General features: G+C 41.1%; 1 protein-coding gene across 5 annotated transcripts in view; it reads right to left on the reverse strand.

Annotated features, from left to right (window-relative positions):
* TENM1 (teneurin transmembrane protein 1) overlaps nt 1-26034 on the reverse strand; it is a 318544-nt gene that overhangs the window by 175065 nt on the left and 117445 nt on the right. For all 5 annotated transcript variants that reach the window (XM_075573424.1, XM_075573422.1, XM_075573423.1 and 2 more), the window contains one exon: nt 102-342. In XM_075573424.1, the coding sequence (XP_075429539.1) occupies nt 102-342 (241 nt within the window). The remainder of the gene's footprint in view (nt 1-101; nt 343-26034) is intronic.

Below are 26034 nucleotides of genomic sequence, written 5' to 3' on the forward strand. Positions count from 1 at the left end.
TGTGCTCACAAGGGGTATTCTTATTTCCCATACCATCCAAAAATGCCTGTTACATCTTGCCTGCAATTTGAAGAGCGGTTTTGCTCACACTTGGAACGCACCTGGTCTCCAGTGGTATGTTGCTGTTGAGGACCCAGCTGTTGTGCAGGTGCACGGAGTCTTGAGTACTGGCGGGAGGGTTTGCAGTAGCCGGACTTGGCTGGCTCCGAGTCGTCATGGAGCTCCTTTGGAGAGTAGTCAGTGCCTGAGAAGGCTGCCGGCTGCAGGTGCATGCGTGCGGTGGTGGAGGAGGAGGAGGGAGCGGGCGGAATGTGAACTGGTTCCGTGGGCTGCCAGGTATCTCTGAAACATCAAGCCAAAAAGAACAAGGCAGTGAAACAACTGATTACAAGTAACAGCAGCTAATAAACAGGAGGCACACACGCACAGCACAGCGTCTCGTACAATGCGTACATCTCTTTGTATTTATTGTGTGTGTCTACAGCGTGGCGAAAGCAGCTATTTCTGCGGAAGTGGGATCTCTCTTTCAGAATATTATTTTTATGTAATAAAATATTTGCTATATATTTATATATGCTGACGATTTATTCATTTCTTGCAGCCAAATATAAAGAACTGGGGGGTGGGAGAAAAAACTTGGCTATATTAATGCAGGAAAGCGTGAAAAATCCTATATGTTTTTTTGAATAAATCATGTATGTAGTCTTAGATAATACTGTCTGCATTTTTTTTAACTCCTAATGCCATTTGTAATGATTTTTTAATGCACGGATCATTCTTTGGTTGCTTCTGCAACCATTTAGAAAGTCATATCCACTTCTTCTTTTGAAATAGGCTCTGACAACTTTTTGAGCTCTGCCCTTTGGCGACAAAGTATCACAAACAGATCGCTTGCTGTGTTCCAAACAGCAGACTCTATTACTCTGAAAGCGGTAACAATGTGTTACACTTAGTAATATAATGTTACATATCAGCTGCAGCATTTCACAGACTGCAGCACAAAGTTAGAAGGCGGCCATTTCGTTAGGCACAATCAGGATTGTTACAGATATATAACAGGAGCACCAAACGATTGCCGGCTTAGGTAAGAATGTAGAATTATACATTGTCACAGGCTTTACATATACAAATAATATGTCAAATAAAAGGAATGTAGTATTCCTGCTTTAATTATAAATAAAATATAAACAGCTGAACTATTTCTGTAAAAAAATACAGTTTGTGATCTAATGCTGATTTTTGCCCACAGCTAAAGCAAATCCCTGATTTTATACTTGTCACTATTAGTTATCACGCTGTAGGGGTTTTCTTCTACAATTGTAGAAAAAATCTGCAATAAAGGCAAAATGCATTAATTGAAACATCTGAAAGAATCAATAAAATGACTTTTCCATGAAAATCTGTAGTTCATTATAATTTCACCGGCAGAATTTATTCGCCATATACAGAAGTAGCACAATTGTATTGTATTGTATGTCTTTATTTATATAGCGCCATTAATGTACATAGCGCTGCATCTCCACCTTGCGCATCACTTGGAGGGGGGAGCATGGCGGCCAAGTGCATCCTGGCTATCCCGGCTATCAGAAGGGGTCTTATGGCAGAGCACCACTTAGTAAACATGGGCAATCGTCTATTATTAGGGTCCGACTTCCCTTTGTGAAGATGGGAGTGTCCGTTTAGTCCTCGGACACACGGCTTCCTGGCTCTCATTCTGTAACAGAGGGACTTAAACCAGGAGGTATTTACACGAAATTTAACTGCAGTCCTCAACACCGCCCAACACGTCAGGATTTAAGGATATCCCAACTTCAGCACAGGTGGCTCAATCAGTGGCTCAAAGACTGAGCCCACCTGTGCTGAAGCTGGGACTGATTGAGCCACCTATGTGGAAGCAGGGACCGTCTGAGGCACCTGTGCTGAAGCAGGGACTGATTGCACCACCTGTGCTGAAGCAGGGACTAATTGCGCCCACTGTGCTGAAGCAAGGACTGATTGCACACCTGTGCTGAAGCTGGGAGTGATTGAGCCACCTATGCTGAAGCAGGGACTGAGTGAGTCACCTGTGCTGAAGCAGGGACTAATTGCGCCACCTGTGCTGAAGCAGGAACTGATTGAGCCACCTGTGCTGAAGCCGGGTATCCTTAAAACCTGACCTTATGGGGGACTTGAGGACTGGAGTTGAGCCCCCCTTGGTGTAAAGGCTCATTGGAAGTAGCAATAATTACCCTGCCCATCGCTCTCGGTGTGTTCTGTTCAAAGTGCATTCTTTACACAAGCTATTAAAAAGCTTACCACTTCTAAATCATAAATGCTGTTTTATGCCTTTTCCTGAAAGAACTTTACAGAAATAAATGCTAAACTGCAGGCTATAATCCCCTAATGACTTGCAATTTTTTTTTTTTAGATCAACCAATGAACGGTTTATTCCCGGGCCGGTAAAAAGTACAATCACCCCATTTGGAAAATTAGTCTACAATAAATATCACAGCAGAAACTCCCTGGCTAAACGGCCTACTTTTCTCCTGTTATTTCCCCGCGGACAATTCCCCCCCGAGCGCGCTTACAACAACCATGAAAACCTGACCTCACTATCTAGACTCGAGCTATAGAGAGCAACAGCAGTCAAACCCATCCTATTTTCATTTTAAACTCAATATTATTGAGATGCTTAAAGGTACAATCCCCCCCGCCCCCCCCCCCCAAAAAAAGGTTTATTTTGTAAAAACTCAGGAAAGGACATCACTCCTTTTCAGGGGTCAGGGACATTTGACCAAGGGGCTTAGACCCCTGAAACGTTGTGCTATTTTTCCTCAAAGCTGCAGACCAAGCAATATCCTACATGTGTTTGTTTTTCTTAAAATAAATCAGTTCTGTACAATGAGAAAATACTTGTTGCATTTAAAAAAAAAAAAAACCTCTGAATGACATTTTGAATGTATTATAATGTAACAAAGCATTTTTTGTTTCTATAGCAACCATTTACAAAGTTACACCCCCTTCCTCTTCTGAAACGGGCTCTGGCAGTGGGATGAATAGGACAGTTACAGATATAAAGAAGAACCAATGTCTGTTCATAAATAAAACTGTAAAATGGACAATTATTTTGTCAGCCTATTGATCTCTAAGTGAAGAGTGAGTTATAACAGGCATTGCAGGTAATTTTATCAGATGGATTATGTGATATCACCCGGGGAGATTATAATTTCCATTATTGCATACTTACTGTTTAATCAGATCATCAACGTATTATGATACCCCCAGAGGAAATAATATTTGTGTAGTCATAACAGGTCTAACGTGGATAATACCGGCCTTCACTTGCCTCACTAATTTATTGGCTAGCAGCACGTATATGTATTAAGCAGTCTGAAAATGGCTAAAATTAGAACAGTTGTCACTTATTTTTATCAGTTAAAATCAGGAATAAAATCGCATTCTATTGTGTTAACTGCCCAATGTTAGAGCAAACAGCTTGCTAATTGTTTCACACGTCCTATTGTGACTCTACCTCACATTTGCTTTTATTAAACACTGTATTTACCTCCTTTGGGGGTTATTTATTAAAGTATCAGTGGCAATCGGGTACTACTGCCGAGAAACTCTTACCCTGGGATTCACTACAGTGTGCTAGGGTAGGGATGGAAACTGCCACTTACTTGAATAGAGAGTAGGGTGTATGATACTATTTATTGGACCAACAACTAGTGGATATGTTACAAGATTTCTAACCTCTCAGGGTAGGAGTAAGACCCGACCAAGAACCCTGAAAGGCTTGAAAGCTTGTAACATCAACTACTTGCTGGTCCAATAAAATTTATCATATCCCCTAGTCCCTCTCCCTCCTCTGTTACTACACCGCAGAAAGGATCAACACGGCACCCCACCCATCTTTGCCTACTAACTTAAATAGATGTTTTTAATTGTTATTTAATTGTTATTTAATTGCTCCCATCCTCCCCCCCCCCCACACCTAACTTCAGTATAGACCCAATTGGCATTATTGCACATCCATTGACTGGATGCAGAATTTCATCACCTGATGCAGTGTGTCCATCCCTAACACGTGGCCTCAACAGCCATAAACAGGCGACGTTCTGATAGTAATCCATCTCTGAGGAAGAAGACCGTCTTCTGTATACAGAAATATAGTGCTTTTAAATATTCTTACTTTCAACAGTAGTAACAAAGGAGGGAGAGAGTATGTGGTCCAATAAAAGGTATCATACCACTTACTCCCTTTCCCTTCTTTGTTACTACATGGAAGAAAGGACAAACACGGCTCCCCAACCTTCTTATTTTTCTTACTTTCAATAGGAATTATTTTGTGACTGAATATGGTGCTGTTTTACACTAGATTTGCATAGAAAATGTATTGATAAACAGTCCCCACGGAATCAAACCCAAAGCATCCTACACCTGTAACCCCACACCTGTAACCCCACACCTATAACCCCACACCTATAACACCACACCTATAACACCACACCTGTAACACCACACCTGTAACCCCACACCTGTAACCCCACACCTGTAACCCCACACCTGTAACCCCACACCGGTAACACCACACCTGTAACCCCACACCTGTAACCCCACACCGGTAACACCACACCTGTAACCCCACACCTATAACACCACACCTATAACACCACACCTATAACCCCACACCTGTAACCCCACACCTGTAACCCCACACCTGTAACACCACACCTGTAACACCACACCTGTAACCCCACACCTATAACACCACACCTGTAACACCACACCTGTAACCCCACACCTGTAACCCCCCACCTGTAACCCCACACCTGTAACCCCACACCTGTAACACCACACCTGTAACCCCACACCTATAACACCACAACGGTAACACCACACCTGTAACCCCACACCTGTAACACCAAACCTGTAACCCCACACCTATAACACCACACCTATAACACCACACCTGTAACCCCACACCTATAACCCAGCTGAGCACATTGAAGAATACATGTATGAAGAATAAACAGCAGATATAGTTACTATTCTTTGTGAAAATATATTCTTCTGCATCCACCGCTCTGCACTACAGTTTTACAATAGTTCGTATTAATTAGCCTCTCAATTCTTCTTCCTCTACGCCGTTTATTAAATTATTCAAATGTGATCAAATTCATGAAATAACCGCAACTTCAAAAAGAGCAGATACAATTTTAACGCTCCCCAAAAGTAACCCAGCATAATCACATTCGCTTATTATTTCTTTTGCTTTACACACATTACATTTGTAATATATAAATTCACTAGGACAAAATATTTTAATGAGCGCTCCTGTGTTAAAGAGAATTCTCCGGCTGCTAAAATTATTCATTTTCTATGATTGCTTCAGAAGCTTTTATGCTTCTGTAGGGATTTCTGTGTTTATGTTTTGTGACGGCTGCAATGACTATTAAAAAGCAATTTGGCTGACATTTTAGGCCTTTTGTTGCCAGTTTTAATTGGATTGTTCATCAAGCATCAACTCCCCCATCAACTGCAAAAATTACAGGCCAATGTCAGTTGATAGTAATGATTGTTTAATGATTTTTGCCCTGTTGGTAAGCCAGGTTTGTGTAGATGTCTGCATGATTAGTTTCATATCAAGACCTGTAATTAAATAATTGAAGCGGAAACAGCCTTAAATATCAAATCAGAGCACATATTTAATAAAGAACCTGAAGTTTATTAAGTTAATTATTACTAATTAAAAAATAATCATTGTTTGCAATTCATTACAATGCCTGTCAATAACACAAAAGTTCAACATTAAAAAGCAATGCCTCCATATTATTCCTGTATGTAGCTTTGTGCGTGAATTTCATTCAGATGAATTATTGTGGAATTAGACTAAACATCCAAGCAGAAAACTCACGGTTGCTGGTTCTACGCCAGTGTTCAAAGTTTTTGTGATTAAGTGGGTAATTCTATATACAGCGAATATATAAATAAGGCCCTTAGGTCATTGTGAAAACTGCTTTTTGTAAGTACTTCTCAAGCACCGACGGCACCAATTCCATTTTAAATGCATTCACTTTACTTTATAACTTTACCGCAGAATATCAAGATATTGTATAGAAGCATTGTTACTCGGCCAAGTCTATCCCCAGCGCGTTTCGTGACATTCCCATCATCCGGGATTCACACATTTCCCCTTTAAATACAAACCGAGAAAAAGTATTCTAAATGCATTCATAATGAATACTCCATACACACATTCCAGCACAAAAAGATACCTCCAAATAAAATACCCATTCAAATAAAAAGTAATTACAAGTAATAATTTTTTTTTGTGGAAAATGCATGAAAGCAAATTAAATGCCTATACATAATATATCCTGAATTGAAAAAGCATCATCATTCTTTAGAATGAATTTTAATATTTTATACTGTAGGTGAAAACACATCAGTAATATACTGGAGTCCCTGTTAATTATTCATCCAATGTCATATACGTTCATTATTGATTGTTATACAAACAGAATACACAAATAATAAATAATACAACTAGACACGGTTTCCCTAAATAGCATTTAAAACTGATATCAGAAATCACTGAAAAATCTATTAAAGGCTCAATACCTCTCCCCCTCGCCACTTTCTCATGGTAACAAAATGCTTGTCATTCTATTTGTGTCTTGGTATAATGCTAGGGAAAAGTGTATATATCTATTATACCCATCTCACTACGTTTTTTTATTATACCCCATCCTTTTCCTCCTCTAAAACGTATAATTACATATTCCCTGTCACAAGGAATGGTGTTAAATCAAACTCATAGTTCATTCTTTACAGTATGTGTGTATTCAATATGTTCCCGCTTGCAAAGCTTCACTAAATCACACAGCTTACTTTGCAAAATCCTGCCGTTCAAAGTTCTGGTAGCTGTATTGGTCCAGGGGATTCATTGTAGGCATCAACGCCTTTACAGGCACCAACAAGAGAGTTCTTCATAGATGAAATTGTAGCGTAGAGAGATCCTCCTGAGGAAGAGTCCTCTAAGGTTTGGAAAACTCCTGAAGAAGAGTCCTGTGAGGTTTAGATCCTCCTGAGGAAGAGTCCTGTGAGGTTTAGATCCTCCTGAGGAAGAGTCCTGTGAGGTTTGGGAGCTCCTGAAGAAGAGTCCCGTGAGGTTTGGAAAACTCCTGAAGAAGAGTCCCGTGAGGTTTGGAAAACTCCTGAAGAAGAGTCCTGTGAGGTTTGGATCCTCCTGAAGAAGAGTCCCGTGAGGTTTGGATCCTCCTGAAGAAGAGTCCCGTGAGGTTTGGATCCTCCTGAGGAAGAGTCCCGTGAGGTTTGGATCCTCCTGAGGAAGAGTCCCTTGAGGTTTGGAATGCTCTGTACACTATAAATGCATCTATGTGAAAACTTATTCTTGGCCCATTAAAAGTGATCACAACCTAAAGTAAATTCACAAAATCTTGTAATAAAAATAAAACATATTATATATTTGTGGTACACACTCAGAAATATCTTCTAAGGTAACTGCCAGACACACAGCGATGTTAGTTTGTATCGTTTTCAACGTTACTTAAACATTTTATACAGTATGCCTATTGTACTTAGTGCTCCATCACAGCACTTCTTTGTTCAGTAGGAAAACTTGAACCACAGTTGTACTTGTGACATGGGACGCAGCTGTGTATATGGACATGCAGCCTGAAGGTAATGAATTAATCTACACTGTCAAAATCTGTCTAAACAGTGGCGCTGAAAATCATGCAGCCTGACAATTTTCTACAATGCTCATAACCCCAGAGAATCTAAATGCTAGAAATATCCTCAAAAGGTGAGCGAGAACAATGTATTAGCATATACAGGTCCATAAACCAGCGATCTAAGACATGCATGAATTAGGATGTATTATTGAGCATAAGCCTAGTTATGCGCGGGAAATTGATAACACAGATATTGTTCCGTCTGTTAGGTGCTCAATAATATAAGTTCTGGGTTTTGAGTAGCAGTGTCACCTTTCTGGCCACATCATGGAGCATGGAGGAGGACCTGGGATGGTGAACACAAGTCATAACATTCCATCCTACCAGATAAATAGATCAGGACATACATTCCATGGAGTGCAGGCTGCAGATACACTGACTCTCTTCTGCCTGATAACCAATAGGATGTGCTCACCAACCATTAGTTTGGTAGTTGGGATAAAAGAGAGATGGAATAGCTGCTGCCTGCCAGGCAGTTTGGAGTTTGTTCCGCCCCTTGCGGCCTAGCCAAATACAGGAAATAACTGACCACCTGTGTGAAGCAGCCAAGTAGATGGCATGGCGGATTTAACATGTTGGCAGCCAAATGGACAGTAGCTGACAGAATGCAACACTATGAGACCTGTGACTTCGTCAATCAGAAAAGCATTGAGAAATATGATGTAGATTTTATATCTCTTTAACCCGGTAGGAAATCACACACTGAAAGGGTTAATCATAGATTCAAGTCCGCCATTTTGATATGTTTTAAAAACCATAAGTCATAGGAAACAGATGACGTACGTTAAGAGCTTATGTTCTCTGCGAGATCATTACAATGATACAAACATGAAACATAAGTGAGAGTAAGTGGCCATTTCTTTCACCTAATGATTAGAAATCCTTTTTACATCATTTCCGCTCCAGTCCTTTTGCTGTCCTTGGAGTATTACAGTTACACATCACTCAGGCGTGTGTTGTATACACCGAGGCAACGGTACAGCCTTAACGAAGTGCGCCGAAATCGCTCAAACAAAGAGTTTGGGAAGAGGTAGAAGGTGTAAATATAATTGAATCTCTGTAGCAAACAGTTATACATGTTTCATAAAATTTTATCTCTAATCTGAAAGTGTTTTTCAAAAAGCAGAAAAATAAAATGAAATCATGCAGTGGCTGCTTCTGGAAGGTCAATCGCAGAAACAGTAGCACAGAAATGATGTTTTTAGCTGCTGTCTTGCAGCAGCCGTTCCAAAAGCTCTCCTCAGGGGAATGGGACGTTTCGCCGTGGCTGTTTGGCCACAACTTTACCCCCACAAATCATCCCCTATCCATTTACCTCTATATTGTGTGTATATATTAACCATTATAGACAGACCATTAACAGCATCTGAAGAGATTATAGAAAGAAAAAAAAAACCTTTATTGGTAACAATTTATAAATAAAAAGGGGGGGGGAATTAAAATGTGAAGTGGAAAATGAAAAAGTATATACTTATCCAAAAAACTAGTCATGGAGTCTGATCATGTATGTGCATCTACATGGATGTAGCTATTAGTATGCACAGTGTTTGTTACCGTGGTTACCAAATGTATTTTATTTTTTTATATTTAATTTCTCTGGAATGGTTCAAGCAAATTGTTTGAAAATTTAGTACAAGTTGCAAAATAATAAATGTAATGTTTTGTATCAAGAATCCGGTCGATGATTAATTTTTTTATCACAAATAAAAAACAAAAAAAAACCACAAAGAATGAATTCTAGGATGGGGGATGCACCGATCCGGATGAAACTTCCTTCAGAAAGGTACCCTCAAAATATCATCAGAATGGGTCAAGGCGTTTGGCCTGTGGAGAGAGAACACGCGCACAAAAAAACAAGCACACAAAGTCTAGTGCAATTCTTCACTTCGCTCGCTCGCTCACCCAAAAAGTCCATCTGGTTCGCCCTGAGTGCACTTTTATATTTGCAATGGTTCCTTCAGTCAGAATAGTAAATCTATTTCTCATTTTTGGGGCCTCTTAAACTTGACATAGCTTAGGGCAGGGGGCTCAACTACAGCCCTCAAGCCCCCCCACCCCCTCCAACTGGTGAGGTTTTCAGGATATCCCTGCTTCAGCACCGGTGGCTAAATCAGTCCTTGCTTGAGCAAAGGTGGCTCAATCAGAGGCGCAGTCTTAGACTGAGCCACTGATTGAGCCACCTGTGCTGAAGCAGGGATATCCTGAAAACCTGACCTGTTCTGGGGGTGGGCTTGAGGGCTGGAGTTGACCACCCCTGCCTCAGTCCATGAAGCGTAACATATCTTTTGTCAAAAAGAAACATAAAAAGGCCAGACCTGCAGAATGATACAATGTCAAGCACAATAGATGAAGGCTGATTTCCACACTCTGCCGTTCATAATCCCTTCCCATTCTTTTTCAGATCTTGTCGGATGGCACTGACGGGATTTATTAATTTCGTCCATTATCATCGCAATATGATTGGCACACGTCAGCAAGAAACGGGCAAACACGGACCCTTATCATTGCCGTCTCTTCTTTCGGTCCTTTTCAGGATAGAACATTTTTTTTGTAGCCCCGTCCCCCAGAGATACTAAATGTGATGATAGCTTTCTAGAAGCGTGATAACCTTGTACTCGAGGACACTGAAGAAATTCCATTTTATTATCTCCCGGCTGTATTTCTTAGACCCAGGCAATACTGAAAACCTAGGCCAAGTATCATGAGCCCCTTACTAAAAGAACATCCAAAGATAGAAATATACCCAGCTACTTTATCTGATTTTCAGTACAGTCAAAAAGCTAAGAGTGAACTATTACAACTGCCCTGAATTTTGAAGGGAGCGTACTGTCTATTACAATGCATCTTAGTATGTCTTTAAAGGGACTATTCATGCTTAGGATGGACACTGTTTTTATCACCTCAATGTTTAAAAAACAAAAACCTTTTGTTTTAATTGATTACTTTGATTACCTTTATTGAGAACCAATTATCTAAGCTGCCGATCGATTGGTTCTCCCATGATCAATCAGCAATGATCCTGCGTCACTGGGTTCAATTAATGGCTGCCTTTTAGTTTCAATCAATCCTTCAGTCAGTGTAACTCATTACCGGTGTTAATTTCAGCTATGGGGACCCCTGCTTCCAGAGATACTTACCTCTGTGTCGATGCTGGTATTTATGCAGGTAGGGAACTGTGTGCCTAACATAATGGCGGTTTGAAATATCCCCCGTCACACTGGCCAATAGGAAACCGGGACGTCATCCATTGCAGCTTCCTATTGGCCAGCATGAGTGGGACATTTATACTTCGCAGAGATACCGGCACCACTACAGAGGTAAGTATCTAACGAAGCAGGGGGTCCCCGTGTAATTAAAATAAATAAATCATTTTAAACGCAATGCATTCTGTTCTGCGGCGCAAAGCTTTCTGAGATCCGCCTGGTTGATTTGCTCTAGTAGCATAGGGCGATCCTGGGAGGTCCAGTATATGTCAGTGCCAACATGCCTCTTGGGGTCTTGGGGCAGCAGCCACAGTCTGGGAGTGAAAGGTGTAGCGTGAGTGAGAGTTCAGTGACAGCCGCGTTGGAATGGCGTGGTTTGTAAAGTAAGGGTGGGCACTTCCACTGGTGTTTTGGTTCCAAAAAACAAAAACAAAAAAATAAGTGTGTGTTCTGATGGAGCTTTGGTTCCAAATTATTTTTGTGTTTTGGATTTGTTTTTTTTTGTAATTTTTACAAAATGATTGGGGGGCGGGAGGAGGGGTGGTGTAATGACGATATATATATAGATATAGATAGATAGATAGATAGATAGATAGATAGATAGATAGATAGATAGACATATATATATATATATATATATATATATATATATATATATATATATATAAAAATAAAGACAAAGGAAACTTGACATTTCAGGCAAAAAAGCAAGAACCTTGATAAAAGGCTGTTTTTTTTGCCCAAAATGCCAAGTCTCATTTTGCCTCTCTGTCAGACTGGTACTGTATATCTTTTTCTATTGTAGCTCTAGTTGTTTGTATATCTTTCTATGCAGTGTTTGTCGACTTTTTATTGCATTGAAGCATGGTTTATGACTTTTTTCTGTTGTAAGATTATTGGCTTACAATGGCAAAGGGGGGAATGATACTTGAATAATGTGCCATTTATTTATTTACTGCTTTTTGGCAGTTTTTGTACAGTACATGTTTATGGTCTTTTATTTATACTGTATGTATATCTTTATTTATATAGCGCCATTAATGTACCTCACGCTTCACAATACACGTGACATAATCATATAAATAACAAATAATACAAATGACACATAATGGGAATAAACGCTTCAGACATAAAAGTAACATTAGGAAACAGAGTCTGCTTCGAAGACAGCTCCTTGTGACCTTGGGCAAGTTACTTTATCTCCCTGTGCCTCAGGCCCAAAAACATAGATTGTAAGCTCCACAGGGTAGGAACCGTGTCTGCAAAATGTCTCTGTAAAGAGCTACGTAAAACTAGCAGCGCTATACAAGAACAAATTATTATTATTAACGTGTATAGTCTTGATTTTGCCAGACAGATGTACTAAAAATAAATAAATTGTATGTAATAAAGATCTGCTAATGTAGCTTTACATTTTATATTGTAATCATTAGTACTCTAGTACTATACAATAATAGCACTATCAAATGTTAATGAACAACACCTGGACACAGCTGGATCTGAACTGCATAATAATGCTTTCTTTTCACCTGCCTGGCAAGGGACGGAACATGTGCATTCTAAGACACTGACTTGCCAAAACTAATGAAGCATTCATTAGTAAGACACTGAGAAGGGAGAAAAATAACCACTGCCCAAAACCATAGAAAAGTCAAAGCAAGGTTAAAATGCCACAGAAAGTAGCTGTTAATGGGAATAAGTTTTCAGATCTTAGAAATTAGAACCAATGAGTTAGGAATTGGGCGATAATGGGGTCTTCGTCTGAAAACGACCAGAACAGTTACTTTGGAGTATAAAGGATGACCTCTTAAGACAGGGGTGCTCAACTACAGTCCTCAAGACCCCCCAACAGGTCAGGTTTTAAGGATATCCCAGCTTCAGCACAGGTAGCTCAATCAGTCTTTGACTGAGCCTCTGATTGAGCCACCTGTGCTGAAGCTGGGATATTCTTAAAACCTGAACTGTTGGGGGGTCTTGAGGACTGGAGTTGAGTGCCCCTGTCTTAAGATAAAGAAAGAGGACACAGATGTACTATCAGTAGGATAGGTATCTGTGGGGTTCTGCTGAGTGACATTGGGGGCTATGCACTAAGCAGTGATAAGTCGTTTTAAGAACACAAAGTGGTTTTTGAACGTGAAGTTCCGCCGAGCGCTATGCACTAAGTCGCGCAAACAGGCACTTTGCGCTCTAAAACGGGCTTTTTCTTGAAATTTTTTCTAAGTCCAACTTTGATCGTACGATCAGCTGTTTGCACGAAATCCTGCCCTTCTGCGGGATTCACTAAGCAACGCAAACTGATCGTACGTGAAAGTTGCACTGAATAAAGCTCACCAGCTAAAGGCAGGTGATAAAAAAAGCTGGACTTAGAAAAAATTATTTGTTTACCTTTTTGCAGGCGCAAAACCAATACAACAGGCTGGCGGGTGTCCCCGGCTGACCCCGCGGCCGTCCCGGGGTCCCCGCGGCCGTCCCGGGGTCCCCGCGGGAGTCCCGGGGTCCCCGCGGGCCTGCGGTACCAATGTTGTGCCAACAAAAATACTAAACAATATTTCTAACTAAATACACCCCCTAACACATACAGTACAATAATGTGCAAAATAACTATTATCCAGATATGGATAATAGCTTATTTGCCCATTATTAAACACTGCATTAGCATACCTAAATAAAGTCAATAAAAACAGTAGCCAGCTAATCCAATCAATACAAGCAGTAACAACATCAACAATTATTTAATTAAACCATTAACCAATGAAACCAATTAATTCCTAAACCAACTCAAAATGAAAAGTAACACTAACCAATCAAACCAATTAATTACAACAACATTAATGAATGTAAACATTAAAAGATAAATAAATACATTCCAACAATCTCTGAAAGAACCATAAAACGCATTAGCTAACATAATACAACATTAACTACAAACAAACACCAATCGCAAACATTTTATTACATTAAGCATGAAAAATACAAACAATGACATCCAAATAAGAAACTGACATTAAAAAAACCAACAGCAATACCAAGCCAGAAATGCCCCCCAAATATTGGCATAATAATGTATTCATCTGTACCCTAAAGTGGTACAGATTAATATATTATCAGTCAATTTGCCTCCCCCAAAAAATCAAAAATCACATCCTATGAAAAAACCTGTAAAAAGAGACATTTACAAACATTCACAGCCAATCAGAAAGGCTGTGCTTCATTTGCCTTTAAGATGACGTCACAAAATCCAAAATGGCCGGCGTCACATGGTATTTCAGCCAATCAGAGTGTGGAATTGGTTCCCACGATCTGATTGGCTGAAATACCATGTGACGCCGGCTTCGTGACGTCATCTTAAAGGCAAATGAAGCACAGCCATTCTGATTGGCCGGCATCATTCCCTTTAAGTGACGTCATGTCAAAAAAAAAAATTAAAGTCGGAACATGGTTTGAACAGCCAATCAGGTGGCTGTTAACCATTTTGAGGCTAAATGTGCCGTCGCAAGCCCTATTTAAGGCCGTGACGCCTCATTTGAGCCCAAGAAGCCGACGAGACAGCATCAGCTGGGATTTAACATGGGGTATTTTGGATTGACAGATGAAGAAAGAAGATAAAGAAGAACAAGAAATGGTGACAGATGAAGATAGAAGAAGGTTATTAAAGAAAGAAAAAAGAAGATTGGGGTATCTCATCCGGATCTTCATGGCGGATGGCATCGGATGCTGTTGGAGGCCTTCAAGGTACGTGAGCTTCCTGTTACCCCGGGAGTCGGAGGGCCACCGCTTCTAATGGTAAGTAATATATAGAATGTTTGTAAATGTCTCTTTTTACAAGTTTTTTCATTGGATGTGATTTTTGATTTTTTTGGGGGAGGGACATTGACTGATAATATATTAATCTGTACCACTTTAGGGTACAGATGAATACATTATTATGCCAATATTTGGGGGGCATTTCTGGCTTGGTATTGCTGTTGGTTTTTTTAATGTCAGTTTCTTATTTGGATGTCATTGTTTGTATTTTACATGCTTAATGTAATAAAATGTTTGCGATTGGTGTTCGTTTGTAGTTAATGTTGTATTATGTTAGCTAATGCGTTTTATGGTTCTTTCAGAGATTGTTGGAATGTATTTATTTATCTTTTAATGTTTACATTCATTAATGTTGTTGTAATTAATTGGTTTGATTGGTTAGTGTTACTATTCATTTTGAGTTGGTTTAGGAATTAATTGGTTTCATTGGTTAATGGTTTAATTAAATAATTGTTGATGTTGTTACTGCTTGTATTGATTGGATTAGCTGGCTACTGTTTTTATTGACTTTATTTAGGTATGCTAATGCAGTGTTTAATAATGGGCAAATAATCTATTATCCATATCTGGATAATAGTTATTTTGCACATTATTGTACTGTATGTGTTAGGGCAGAGGGGGGGAGGGGGTCGTGTATTGATGTTTGTTAATTCTTTTTTTAATATACATTTTCATTATAGTATAGATGTGCAGGGGGTCTCCGGAGCTGACCCGCGTTGGTTTCAGGTCAGAGGACCCCCTACTTCAGGAGATACAGGCCCCGTTATGGGGTGCCGGTATCCCTGCACTTTCAAGCGTCCACGTCACGTGACCGGGACATTGAAATTCTGCAGGGGATACCGGCACCCTATAACAGGGCCTGTATCTCCTGAAGTAGGGGGTCCTCGGACCTGAAACCAACGCTGTTCAGCTCCGGAGACCCCCTACTCATGTACACTATAATTAAAATGTATTTATTTATTGTACGGTCGCCTGTAACAGCCTTGCATGGAGATGGCAAATCTCCATGCAAATGTTACAAGCGGCTTTTTTTTCTATCAGCTAGCGTACGTAAAGGTTAAGAACGCTAGCAGGGGGAAAATACATTGCACGCACGATAAGCCAGTTTTGGGCACGTCCGATAAAAAATGGGCTGAGGGCCTTAGTGAATCGCGCCGCCGGCTTCATTTTTTATCGGACATGCTAATTTTTTTCAGGCCCGGGCGAAAGCTCGGAGCTTAGTGCATAGCCCCCTAAGTATTTAAAAAGTGCAATAAATGATACATATTTTTTGTAGTATCTTTTAAAATGTTAAATCTGGTGCGATCCTAACTTTAGTAACGATTCACAGATGTACATTCATTTAAATATTCCAAATCTAAGTGCTCGATGTTTATTGGTTCCCTGAAGTCAGTGAAAAGACCAATGAAGACTCATTATACCTGCAGCACCATAAGCAACCAAGTAACAGCATTTATGTTGCACTGAAAACACGGGGACTTCATTTCTTGTTTTGCTCAGACGCAAGACCCCATCACATGCAAATAATTATATTGAACGAGAGCTTTGTAAGTATAATATTTTCAAAGCTGAAGCGAGGCCTAATGAAAATATTATGCAGAGAAAATGAAAACTCGCTAAAAATAGAATATAGGTTTGGGGTTATGGAAGAAATGTATTCTGATCACAATATTAGGGCCATATCAAATAGCTACAATCCATATAAGGTATATTTATTGTATCTAATCTACATAGAATTTGTGGATAGTGGTAACGTTTTGGGATGTTGAGAAAGGAAGGCTGTATCTATAACATTCATGGTCCCAAAAGTATGTATTTCATTTTTTCTCCTTACAAGTAGCCAGTTAATTTGACTTCTTATCACATACTTCATTGTAATAACGAAGGAGGGAGTAGGTGCTATGATACCTTTTATTATAATGTGATTTGGTTTGTGTATATTACTATTTAGATTAGGATGAATATATTTTCTGTCCTCTTTGTGTGCATGGCTGGTAATTCACTCAGCCAGCCGGCATATAAAGAGATAAGATCCTGCTATCCAGGGTGTGGGTGGTGAAGTGCTTCAGCCATTGTTAGGAGTGGAGAGGGGTGCTGACTCTTATTCTGGGGAATACTCTTTCTAAGCTGAGAGTTTTGTTTAGACCAGACCCTGAGGGACCTATCTCGGCGCTAGATATCGGGCTGGCTGGGGGAATCATTGCTGGGTATGAGCCCCGTAGGAACGATTCCTATTGGCCGGTTTGAATTTCCCACTCCTCTGCAAGCCCACCTCTGTGGGCTGGCTTAGAGGAACTGTCACCTCCTATGCCCTGGATTGACCTATCACAGATGAGCCTCCACTCAGTGATTGGTCCTTTCACAGCATCAGCACGCTGATTGGTTGGCACCCCATTTTCCATGCTTTTCTATTGAGACGTGGGCCTATGTAAAGAGCTGCCAACTTCAGTTCCACTGACTATTTCGGTCGTAGCATAGCAGGTGTTATCCGAGGTTTTTTCCCGGAGACACCAAAGCGAGGCTCGTAGTGGAAGCGAGCAGGCGATTTGAATGTGCTATAGCTTAAATAGCATCCCAGGACTACTGACGTACCCAAAACGGACGGTGAGTGGAAACTGCCCGGATAAGCCTTGGAAGCAGTGCCTGGCATCTAGATGAGATAGGATTCCCTTCGTATTCCCTGTTTCGGTTGACTTTGTACCGAGCTGTGTTTAGTGTTGTGCCTGTCGACCTCGGTTGAAATAAACTTGTTTTATTTACCCTCTTGCCCAGTGTGAGATCTTGTTGTTAAGTGTCCTGGTCACCCGTGACAATCATCACAAGGGGGAAGAAATTAAAATGGTGATGGGCTGGACATATCGCTGGAAAAGACCATCGTTGGACAAAAATGGAATGGACAAAGGTGGAATGGACAAAGGTGGAATGGATAAAGATGGAATGGACAAAGATGGACCTCGACTGGATTCCACGAGAGATTACAAGACCAATATAATGACCAAAAGTAAGATGGGAGGACAAAATCAGAAAATGTGTTGGAGCGACATGTAGAAGGGAGACCAGTACCTGGGAGATTATTGGCAGCTGAAGATGATGTTAATGTATGAAGGGTCATGTGTTTGATTCCTGCATGAGTAATATTATTATTTCATTATTAATTATAATGTATAATTTATAAATTATTATTTTATTTATAATTTATTATATAAAATAATAATTTATAAATTATACCATACCATGCAGGAATCGAACACATGACCCTTCATATGCTAGTAGCAATTCTCTAGCTGCTACACCACAAGTTTGGTGTGATGTAATTCACTCTATAAATAACCATAACTTCTACCGCATTGTACTGAAAGGCAGTACTGTGCAGTAGTAGTTAAGTTTGTTGATAGAGTCAATAACATCATACAAATCCTATCGTGTAGCAGCTAGAGAATCGCTACTAGTCTATGAAGGGTCATGGGGACGATTCCTGCATGGTATGGTAACATTATTATTGTAGGGGGGAGGTGTGTATATGTGTATCTGCTAGCAATAAAGCATTGAATGTTATTTTTAAAAAAAACACCCTTGGAGATGTTTTTAAATCGGGAGCCATGCTCAGACCGTGTTATAAGCGGATCTGCGTTGTAGTGGATCATGCTATAACGGTGTTGAGCTACATATATATATATATATATATATATATATATATATATATATATATATATATATATAAATACACACATAAAAACAATAGGTAAAAGAAAACAAGCACCATTGATTGCTGCCTTAATGCAGCACAAGTGTTTTGGTCCCAAGTTTAGGTTGTGTTCTCTACATTACAATATCGCTGTTATTTTCTATTCAGGCTTCAACCTAATATTCAAGTCAAAATAATAACAATTTTATCAAAAGAAATCTGCCACCCCTCGTTCTTGAAACAAAGAAAGAAAAATCAGGGGTTTTATTTTTTATTTTTTTAAATGAAGCATAACAGCTTGAGCTAGGATTGCCCTGTTTAAAATAGAAGAGATTTGTTTCAAATCAGAAAAGCCATTTTAACAAAGACACAGTTTAATCAGGGTTTACAGGCATATTTTATGGATAAGCAGTTCTTTACTTTATGGCAGCTGGTAAATACAAAAGTTTATCGCTGAGAACAAAAGCGTCCCCATATTGCTGCTGATTCATGGAACTTTTGATTTACTGTTGTTGTAAAGTTGAATGGAGAAACAATAGTAAAACAAATCGGTTTCAATCAGCTGCTATTGCCACCTTATAGCACAATCACCATTTATGTTTCTGACAGAGATCCTTTTATTCACAGTATTTTTCATATACAATGTTACAGTTACTATTTTCCCAATTATAGCTAAAAGTCAGATTATCAACCTGGATGAAAGTGGATTTGTATTCCGTATGCATCAAGTTTACAGTCTGGCACGAATACACAACGAATTACACAACACATTTCAAAATGCATTACACAATGTAGGCCGGGCCGGCTGAGCGGTACGCGGGTCACGGTGTAGAGGGAGTTTGGCGGTGCTTCTTACCCCTTTCGGAGCCGGCACCTCCTCCCACGCCATGATGCGACCAATTTCTCACGTTATTTATTTATAAAATATTTTACCAGGAAGTAATACATTGAGAGTTACCTCTCGTTTTCAAGTATGTCCTGGGTTATGTGACGCTGCGTTGTCGTAACGTTGTGGCGTCATCTGATGTCGCATTGTCATGGTGACGTATCGTAGCTGGAGGAGATGCCGGCACTTACAGAGACCCCACACTCTCCCTCAGCCCCGGCAATCACAGTCTAAATGATGTGGTGGTTAATTTAACCACAATAGTAAACTGTGAATACTGAAGTTGGTCCGGGGATGAGCGGGGCCAAGTGCAGTTGCTTTAGGACAACTGTATTAAGGTTTGACATTATAGGTAGGCAGTTCCAGCAAGAGAAGAATACCAGTACTTCTCCCTCAGAGGAGGAATAACAATGACAAAAGAAGGGAGGGCCAATCAGGAGTTAGGTTAGTGGGACAGAGGAGCAAAGAAGACCAATCATAAGGGGAGCAGGATGGGACAGAGGGGAAGGTAAGGACCAATCATAGGAGGAGCAGGGCAGGATAGAAAGGATACTAAGGACCAATCGTAGGAGGAGCAGGAAGAGACAGAGGAGAAGTGGAAAAGAACAAAGTGTTTTTCAACCAGGGTTCCTAGGAGCCCTTGTGTTCCCCGGGCATCCCTAAAGGGTTCCCTGCAATTTTCTGGTCATTTACAAATTTTTAGAGAAGGTTCGGGTTTACTCAGAATTTTATATAGGGTGCCTTAGCCAAAAAAGGTTGGAAGCCACTGGTCTAGGGCAATTAGAGGTACTGACAGGAAACAGAAGGATAGTTAGATAGAGGGGGCAGAGAGGCATAGACAGACAAGGGAGGTACACTGGCGACACACTTTATTCGAGCTTGGCTAGTCCCACGAATTCGGGTATACCCGGGTGTATTGAGGTTTGTGACTGTTTTCTGCCCGAGTGCATTGAGTTATTTTCCAAGCAGGGATTGAAGCATTTTATTCCCTCTGGCTGCAATACTGCACAGTATATATATATATACTGCATTACAATACATGAATTTATGCCATCTGGTAGACACGCGAAGCATTGCAGCCTATTAAATCCTAATCATTATCATTTAACAGATCAGCCGCCCATCAGCCAGGCATGAACCCAGGCTGGGAAGGCAAAGGCAACGGGGCTTGTCAGAGGTGAGGAGTGGCGCATTCCAGGTATCTGCCAGGTACATACTGGGTATTTGCTCGAATAAAGTGTGTCGGTGCAGTAAAGAGAGAGAGAAACAGACAAGGGGGCAGAGAGACAGACAAGGGGGCAGAGAGACAGACAAGGGGGCAGAGAGACAGACGAGGCGGGTGAGAGACAGACAAGGGGGCAGAGAGACAGACGAGGCGGGTGAGAGACAGACAAGGGGGCAGAGAGACAGACAAGGGGGCTAAGAGACAGACAAGGGGGCAGAGAGACAGACAAGGGGGCAGAGAGAGAGAGAGAACAAGTGGGTACAGGGCGTTAGAGACCGATAAGGGGGCCCAGGGATGAGAGACTAACGGACAAAGGGGCATACAGGGGGAGACAACTGGGCTTACTGCACTTCCACATCATGTGATCACCACAGAAGTGATCACATAACATGAGCTCAGGTGGACGCTCCGTCACAACCACCACCCCATTCAACCCCTAAACAAATAGCAAGTGCCCATGCCACACCGGGTGCATTAGGGCGCTGTAAAGGTGTAAGTCATCAAAACAATAACTGCCATATTAAAAATAAATAAATTGCCAATATTGCTGAGTGCAGGGGTAGCCAACTCCAGCCCTCAAGGGCTACCAACAGGTCAGGTTTTCATAATATCTCTGCTTCAGCACAGGTGGAGTAAGCCACTTTTGAGCCACCTGTGTTGAAGGGATATCCTGAAAACCTGGCCTGTTGTTGGCCCTTAAGGACTGGAGTTGGCTACCCCTGCTGCATTGCCTAATTAAACAGGTCTCACTCTGGATCAATAGGCGTGGTGTCTATTTCCTAATTCCCACGTGATTTTACAATGGGATGCAGATCACAGTCTAAGGCCGCGCTTATAGTGCGCGCGATGGCGACGGCAACACGATGGATCACCCGTTGCTGTCGCCACCCGCGAAAGTTGTATTTAGCTTTGCATCGACGTCACAAGCGAACTGGCCATTGATTAGTTCACAACCTGTCACATGTGGCGACAGCCTCTGAAAAATCAAATTTGACCGGCTTCCAAATTTCGCGCCGCCACGTCGCTCCCGTCGCGGCACGCTTACTATAAGCACATGCAACGGCGGCAATACATATGTTTTGCCGCAACGTTGCGTCGCTGGCACTATAAGCGCAGCATAAGTCATTCTATCATCTAAAGCCCGTGGGACTAGCTGTCAGTGGTTGTATCCGTAAGAAGTGAGCGTAAACTCAGAAAGTAAAACTTTTCACGTCAATTTATTATAATGAGGACAGGAGCCCAGCACACGGTAACCCCCCATCACATCGTGTGCTGTAAAGGAGACTAGATTGCAAACATGACATACCATAAGAGATATGTATTATACGTTGGGTAAAGCGAAGCAAAGCCTGCCACTGCCAAGCGACATCGCTGCCAACAGTAGCTGCACAGAGTGTGAATAGACCAATGTTGCATTTTTGCTACAGAGAAAGGGCAAGCTCTATAGTAATGGAATAAAAAAAAATGGAGCACCCCATAGGGAAATGTAATAAGTCAATCTCACACACGATGCCCGAGGAATTACACTTACAAAGTCAAACTGTGCAAGGTTTTTAAGTGACTAAGATTACTTTTTGTGAGAATGTCATGCATATATCAGGTGCAGAGGGAAATGCAACACTGGCCTAAAACTTTTAAGGACAGAACAAAGCCGAGCCCAATATTCCCCAAACACGAACCAAATTCAGTCCACTTCATTCAAATAACAGAAAAGCTCTCCCTACATTTACTGAATGCACAAACGCCCCCCCCCCCTCCTCCCCTGCCCGCCATGTAACACGTGAAACAAATGACGAGAGCAAAGGAGAATGAGAAGAAAGCCTGCCAGGCTTCCAATACTGGAGCTGATGATGATAATAATGCACTTTATTAATAATAGGCCTTATAATTCCCAAGCAATTTTTATATTATAGTTCAGAGGCACCGATGTGTGCGCGGAGTGGTGTGGAATCCTGGAAATGCATTTCTCTGCCAGGTCTAAATGGCAACAAAGGGATAAAGGGGAGGGTTCGATACGCACCTCTGCATTGACAGTGTAAACATAAAGGGTAAATTCAAGGCCTGGTGCTGCCGATGAAGCCCAACATGTGAAGTAAGACTAAGGAAGATATGCCATGCACTACCCCAGGAGCGGGCCAACTCCAGTTCTCAAGGGCCACCAACTGGTCAGGTTTTCAGGATATCACTGCTTCAGCACAGGTGGCTCCATCAATGGCTCAGTCTTCGACTGAACCACCTGTGCTAAAGCAGGGATATCCTGAAAACCTGACCTGTTGGTGGCCCTTGAGAACTGCAGTTGCCCAGCCCTGCACTGCACAGTACAATTCTATTATTTATTTGGAACCGCTGAACAGAACAAAGAGAGGAAACATATTTGAATTGCATCATTACGGGGGAGTAACCTGGATATCGCGAGGTACTTATTATTCCACACAAAGAGATTTATGTTAGGGATTCCGGATACAGCTGTAAAACATAAACATACAATATATATTATCGAATATCACAGAACAACTACTAGTAATATTTATTGAGAACAGTTTTAACAAATATACCTAATTTGTTCCAATAAAGCAAAAAAAAAAAAAACGAAACACTCCTGCTGCAACCTCATTGCAATATAGAGATTATACGAAGCTTTACTACTTTATTATTATAGCGCAAGGATATTTCACCAAATAAAAATACCGCGTGTGAGCACATTTGCATGTCAGGCAGGTCTGTAACCCTGCCCTTCCCCATTATCTCTTAGCAGCACAGTGCTTCCATTTTAGCCCACCTCCCCAGCAGTGCAAGAAATTTGCAACACTTTCCTGTTTGTGATACTTTGTTGTAAAGGAAGAAACGGCACTCAGTGGTCTTGTGAGAAACGTACACAGGTTTATTGGCTGGCGAACGACGTTCCGGCCCTTTCTCGCGATGCAAGTGGACCGAAACGTCGATCACCAGCCAAAAAACCTTTCTACCTTTATCACAAGACCACGTAGTACCACCTCACCGCGGACCCACTGAAGCTGAGCCCCGGTGGCAAGAATTCCTTTCACGTGAGTGCATCACCTTGTGAGCTGTGATAATTTGTTGCCAATGTTTCCAGCAGTTTCAGCTGTAAACTGTAACAATAGATAATTTTACCTTAGAAATATAAAGATACATTGTAGCTGCTGAGTTACACTGACTGAAGGGTTGATTGAAACTGAAAGGCAGCTATTATGTTTCCAACCTTTTTTTGGTTAAGGAAACCTATGTGAAATTCTGAGGAACCCCAACCCTTTCTAATAGCGCGTCTGAGATCAGCTGCATTGTAAGGAACCCCAACCCTCTCTAGTAGCGCGTCTGAGATCAGATGCATTATAAGGAACCCCACCTCTCTCTAATAGCATGTCTAAGATCAGATGCATTGTAAGGAACCCCAACCCTCTCTAATAGCATGTCTGAGATCAGATGCATTGTAAGGAACCCCAACCCTCTCTAATAGCGCGTCTGGGATCAGATGCATTGTTAGGAACCCCAACCCTCTCTAATAGCGTGTCTGAGATCAGATGCATTGTTAGGAACCCCAACCCTGTCTAATAGCGTGTCTGAGATCAGATGCATTATAAGGAACCCCACCTCTCTCTAATAGCATGTCTGAGATCAGATGCATTATAAGGAACCCCACCTCTCTCTAATAGCATGTCTGAGATCAGATGCATTGTAAGGAACCCCAACCCTCTCTAATAGCATGTCTGAGATCAGATGCATTATAAGGAACCCCACCTCTCTCTAATAGCATGTCTGAGATCAGATGCATTGTAAGGAACCCCAACCCTCTCTAATAGCATGTCTGAGATCAGATGCATTATAAGGAACCCCACCTCTCTCTAATAGCATGTCTGAGATCAGATGCATTATAAGGAACCCCACCTCTCTCTAATAGCATGTCTGAGATCAGATGCATTGTAAGGAACCCCAACCCTCTGTAATAGGCGTCTGAGATCAGATGCATTGTCAATTCTTCTGTATTGGGTACCATTTTAAAATGACCTGAAAATTATAGCGGAACCCTTTAGGGATGCCCGGGGATGCCAAGGGCTCCTAGGAACCTTAGTTAAAAAACACTGTGTTAGGCACCAAACGATTGCCAGCGTAGGTAAGAATGTAGAATGTAGAATTATACATTGTCACATACAGTACAGTACTCTACATGTAAAAATAAGGAGAAAAAAAGGGGGAAAGTAGTATTGCTGCTTAAGTCCATATGTTCATAGCGGACAACACGCACTGTTCAAACATGCCTTATTTTATATTTATCTCTGCAAGGCCGCGTCACACTGTCCTTGCCAGAGCCGAGAAGCAAATCACAAAAGCTTAGGCACATCGTTTGTATTGACGATATTTAGCTAATTTTTCCGTCCTAAACCTTAAATGCTACAGTTATGGATAAAACAAACACTACAATACATATTAATACTAGACGTGTATGCTTAAAAGCTGTCCTAGTTACTGGCAAAACTCATTCTTTAAACAATGCAGTGAAAAATTAGTGTATAACCGAGGGAACACGAATACATAAATAACAGGATAATAAGTGGCTGGGTTTGCTGATAACACGCTGGGCATGTCTACAAGACACCTGACACATACATTCCTTTTTCCTGACAGGATGCAAAACAAAATCATTTCACAGTATTAATTGGAAGTAAAAGAGAATTCAATAAGAACACCAGATTTAATTTACATATGGCACATTTTACCTAGTCTGTGAACTACTTCTAAAGCAGCTTTTTAATTGAGTGCAATAGAAAAACAAACAGTAGGTTCTGTTTTGGGTAGCCTGTTTCATGCCCTTACCAAAGAAACTAGTGCTGCTTACATTATTTTTACACCACAGGACATTCAAGAGGTAGAGTAAGAACAAAATGTTGATATCATAAGCCATACAGTGTGTGGTGTTCATGTGCATTAGCCCCCTGGACAAAGTTAAACCTATAAAATACCATATTAAGGAAGCTTGTACTGTTAATTGGCAATTAGAACTCACTACAGTCTACAGAATACTGTAAAACAACACAACAGAATGAGAAAGATTAAATAAATATCCCCCGATGTTATAGCACCTTTGTTTCCCCGACTTCAAGAAAATGGGCCATTTTTAAATGTCATTACGTGATATAATGAAACCAATTTCACTCCAATGCTATAATACAATTGCCACGGAGAGGAAACTGCCCAGTGTGTAATCTCCAGTCCAACTCATATTCACATGAGCATGGAATGTTCCTCAACCATTTCCCAGCGTTTTGGTCCTAGCAATTTTTGTAAGATCCAACCCCGATGACGATAGTAATAAGCAGTCAGTAGACACCCTAGAACAGGGGTGGCCAACTGCAGTCCTCAAGGATCAACGCCCTAGCCACTGATTGAGCCACCTGTGTGGATATCCTTACAACCTGACCTGTTGGTGACCCTTGGGGTCTGGAGTCGGCCTCCCTTGGTGTAGAGGAACTGCACTC

This window comes from Ascaphus truei, chromosome 16 (genome assembly GCF_040206685.1).
Source record: "Ascaphus truei isolate aAscTru1 chromosome 16, aAscTru1.hap1, whole genome shotgun sequence".
Taxonomy (NCBI): Eukaryota; Metazoa; Chordata; class Amphibia; order Anura; family Ascaphidae; genus Ascaphus; species Ascaphus truei.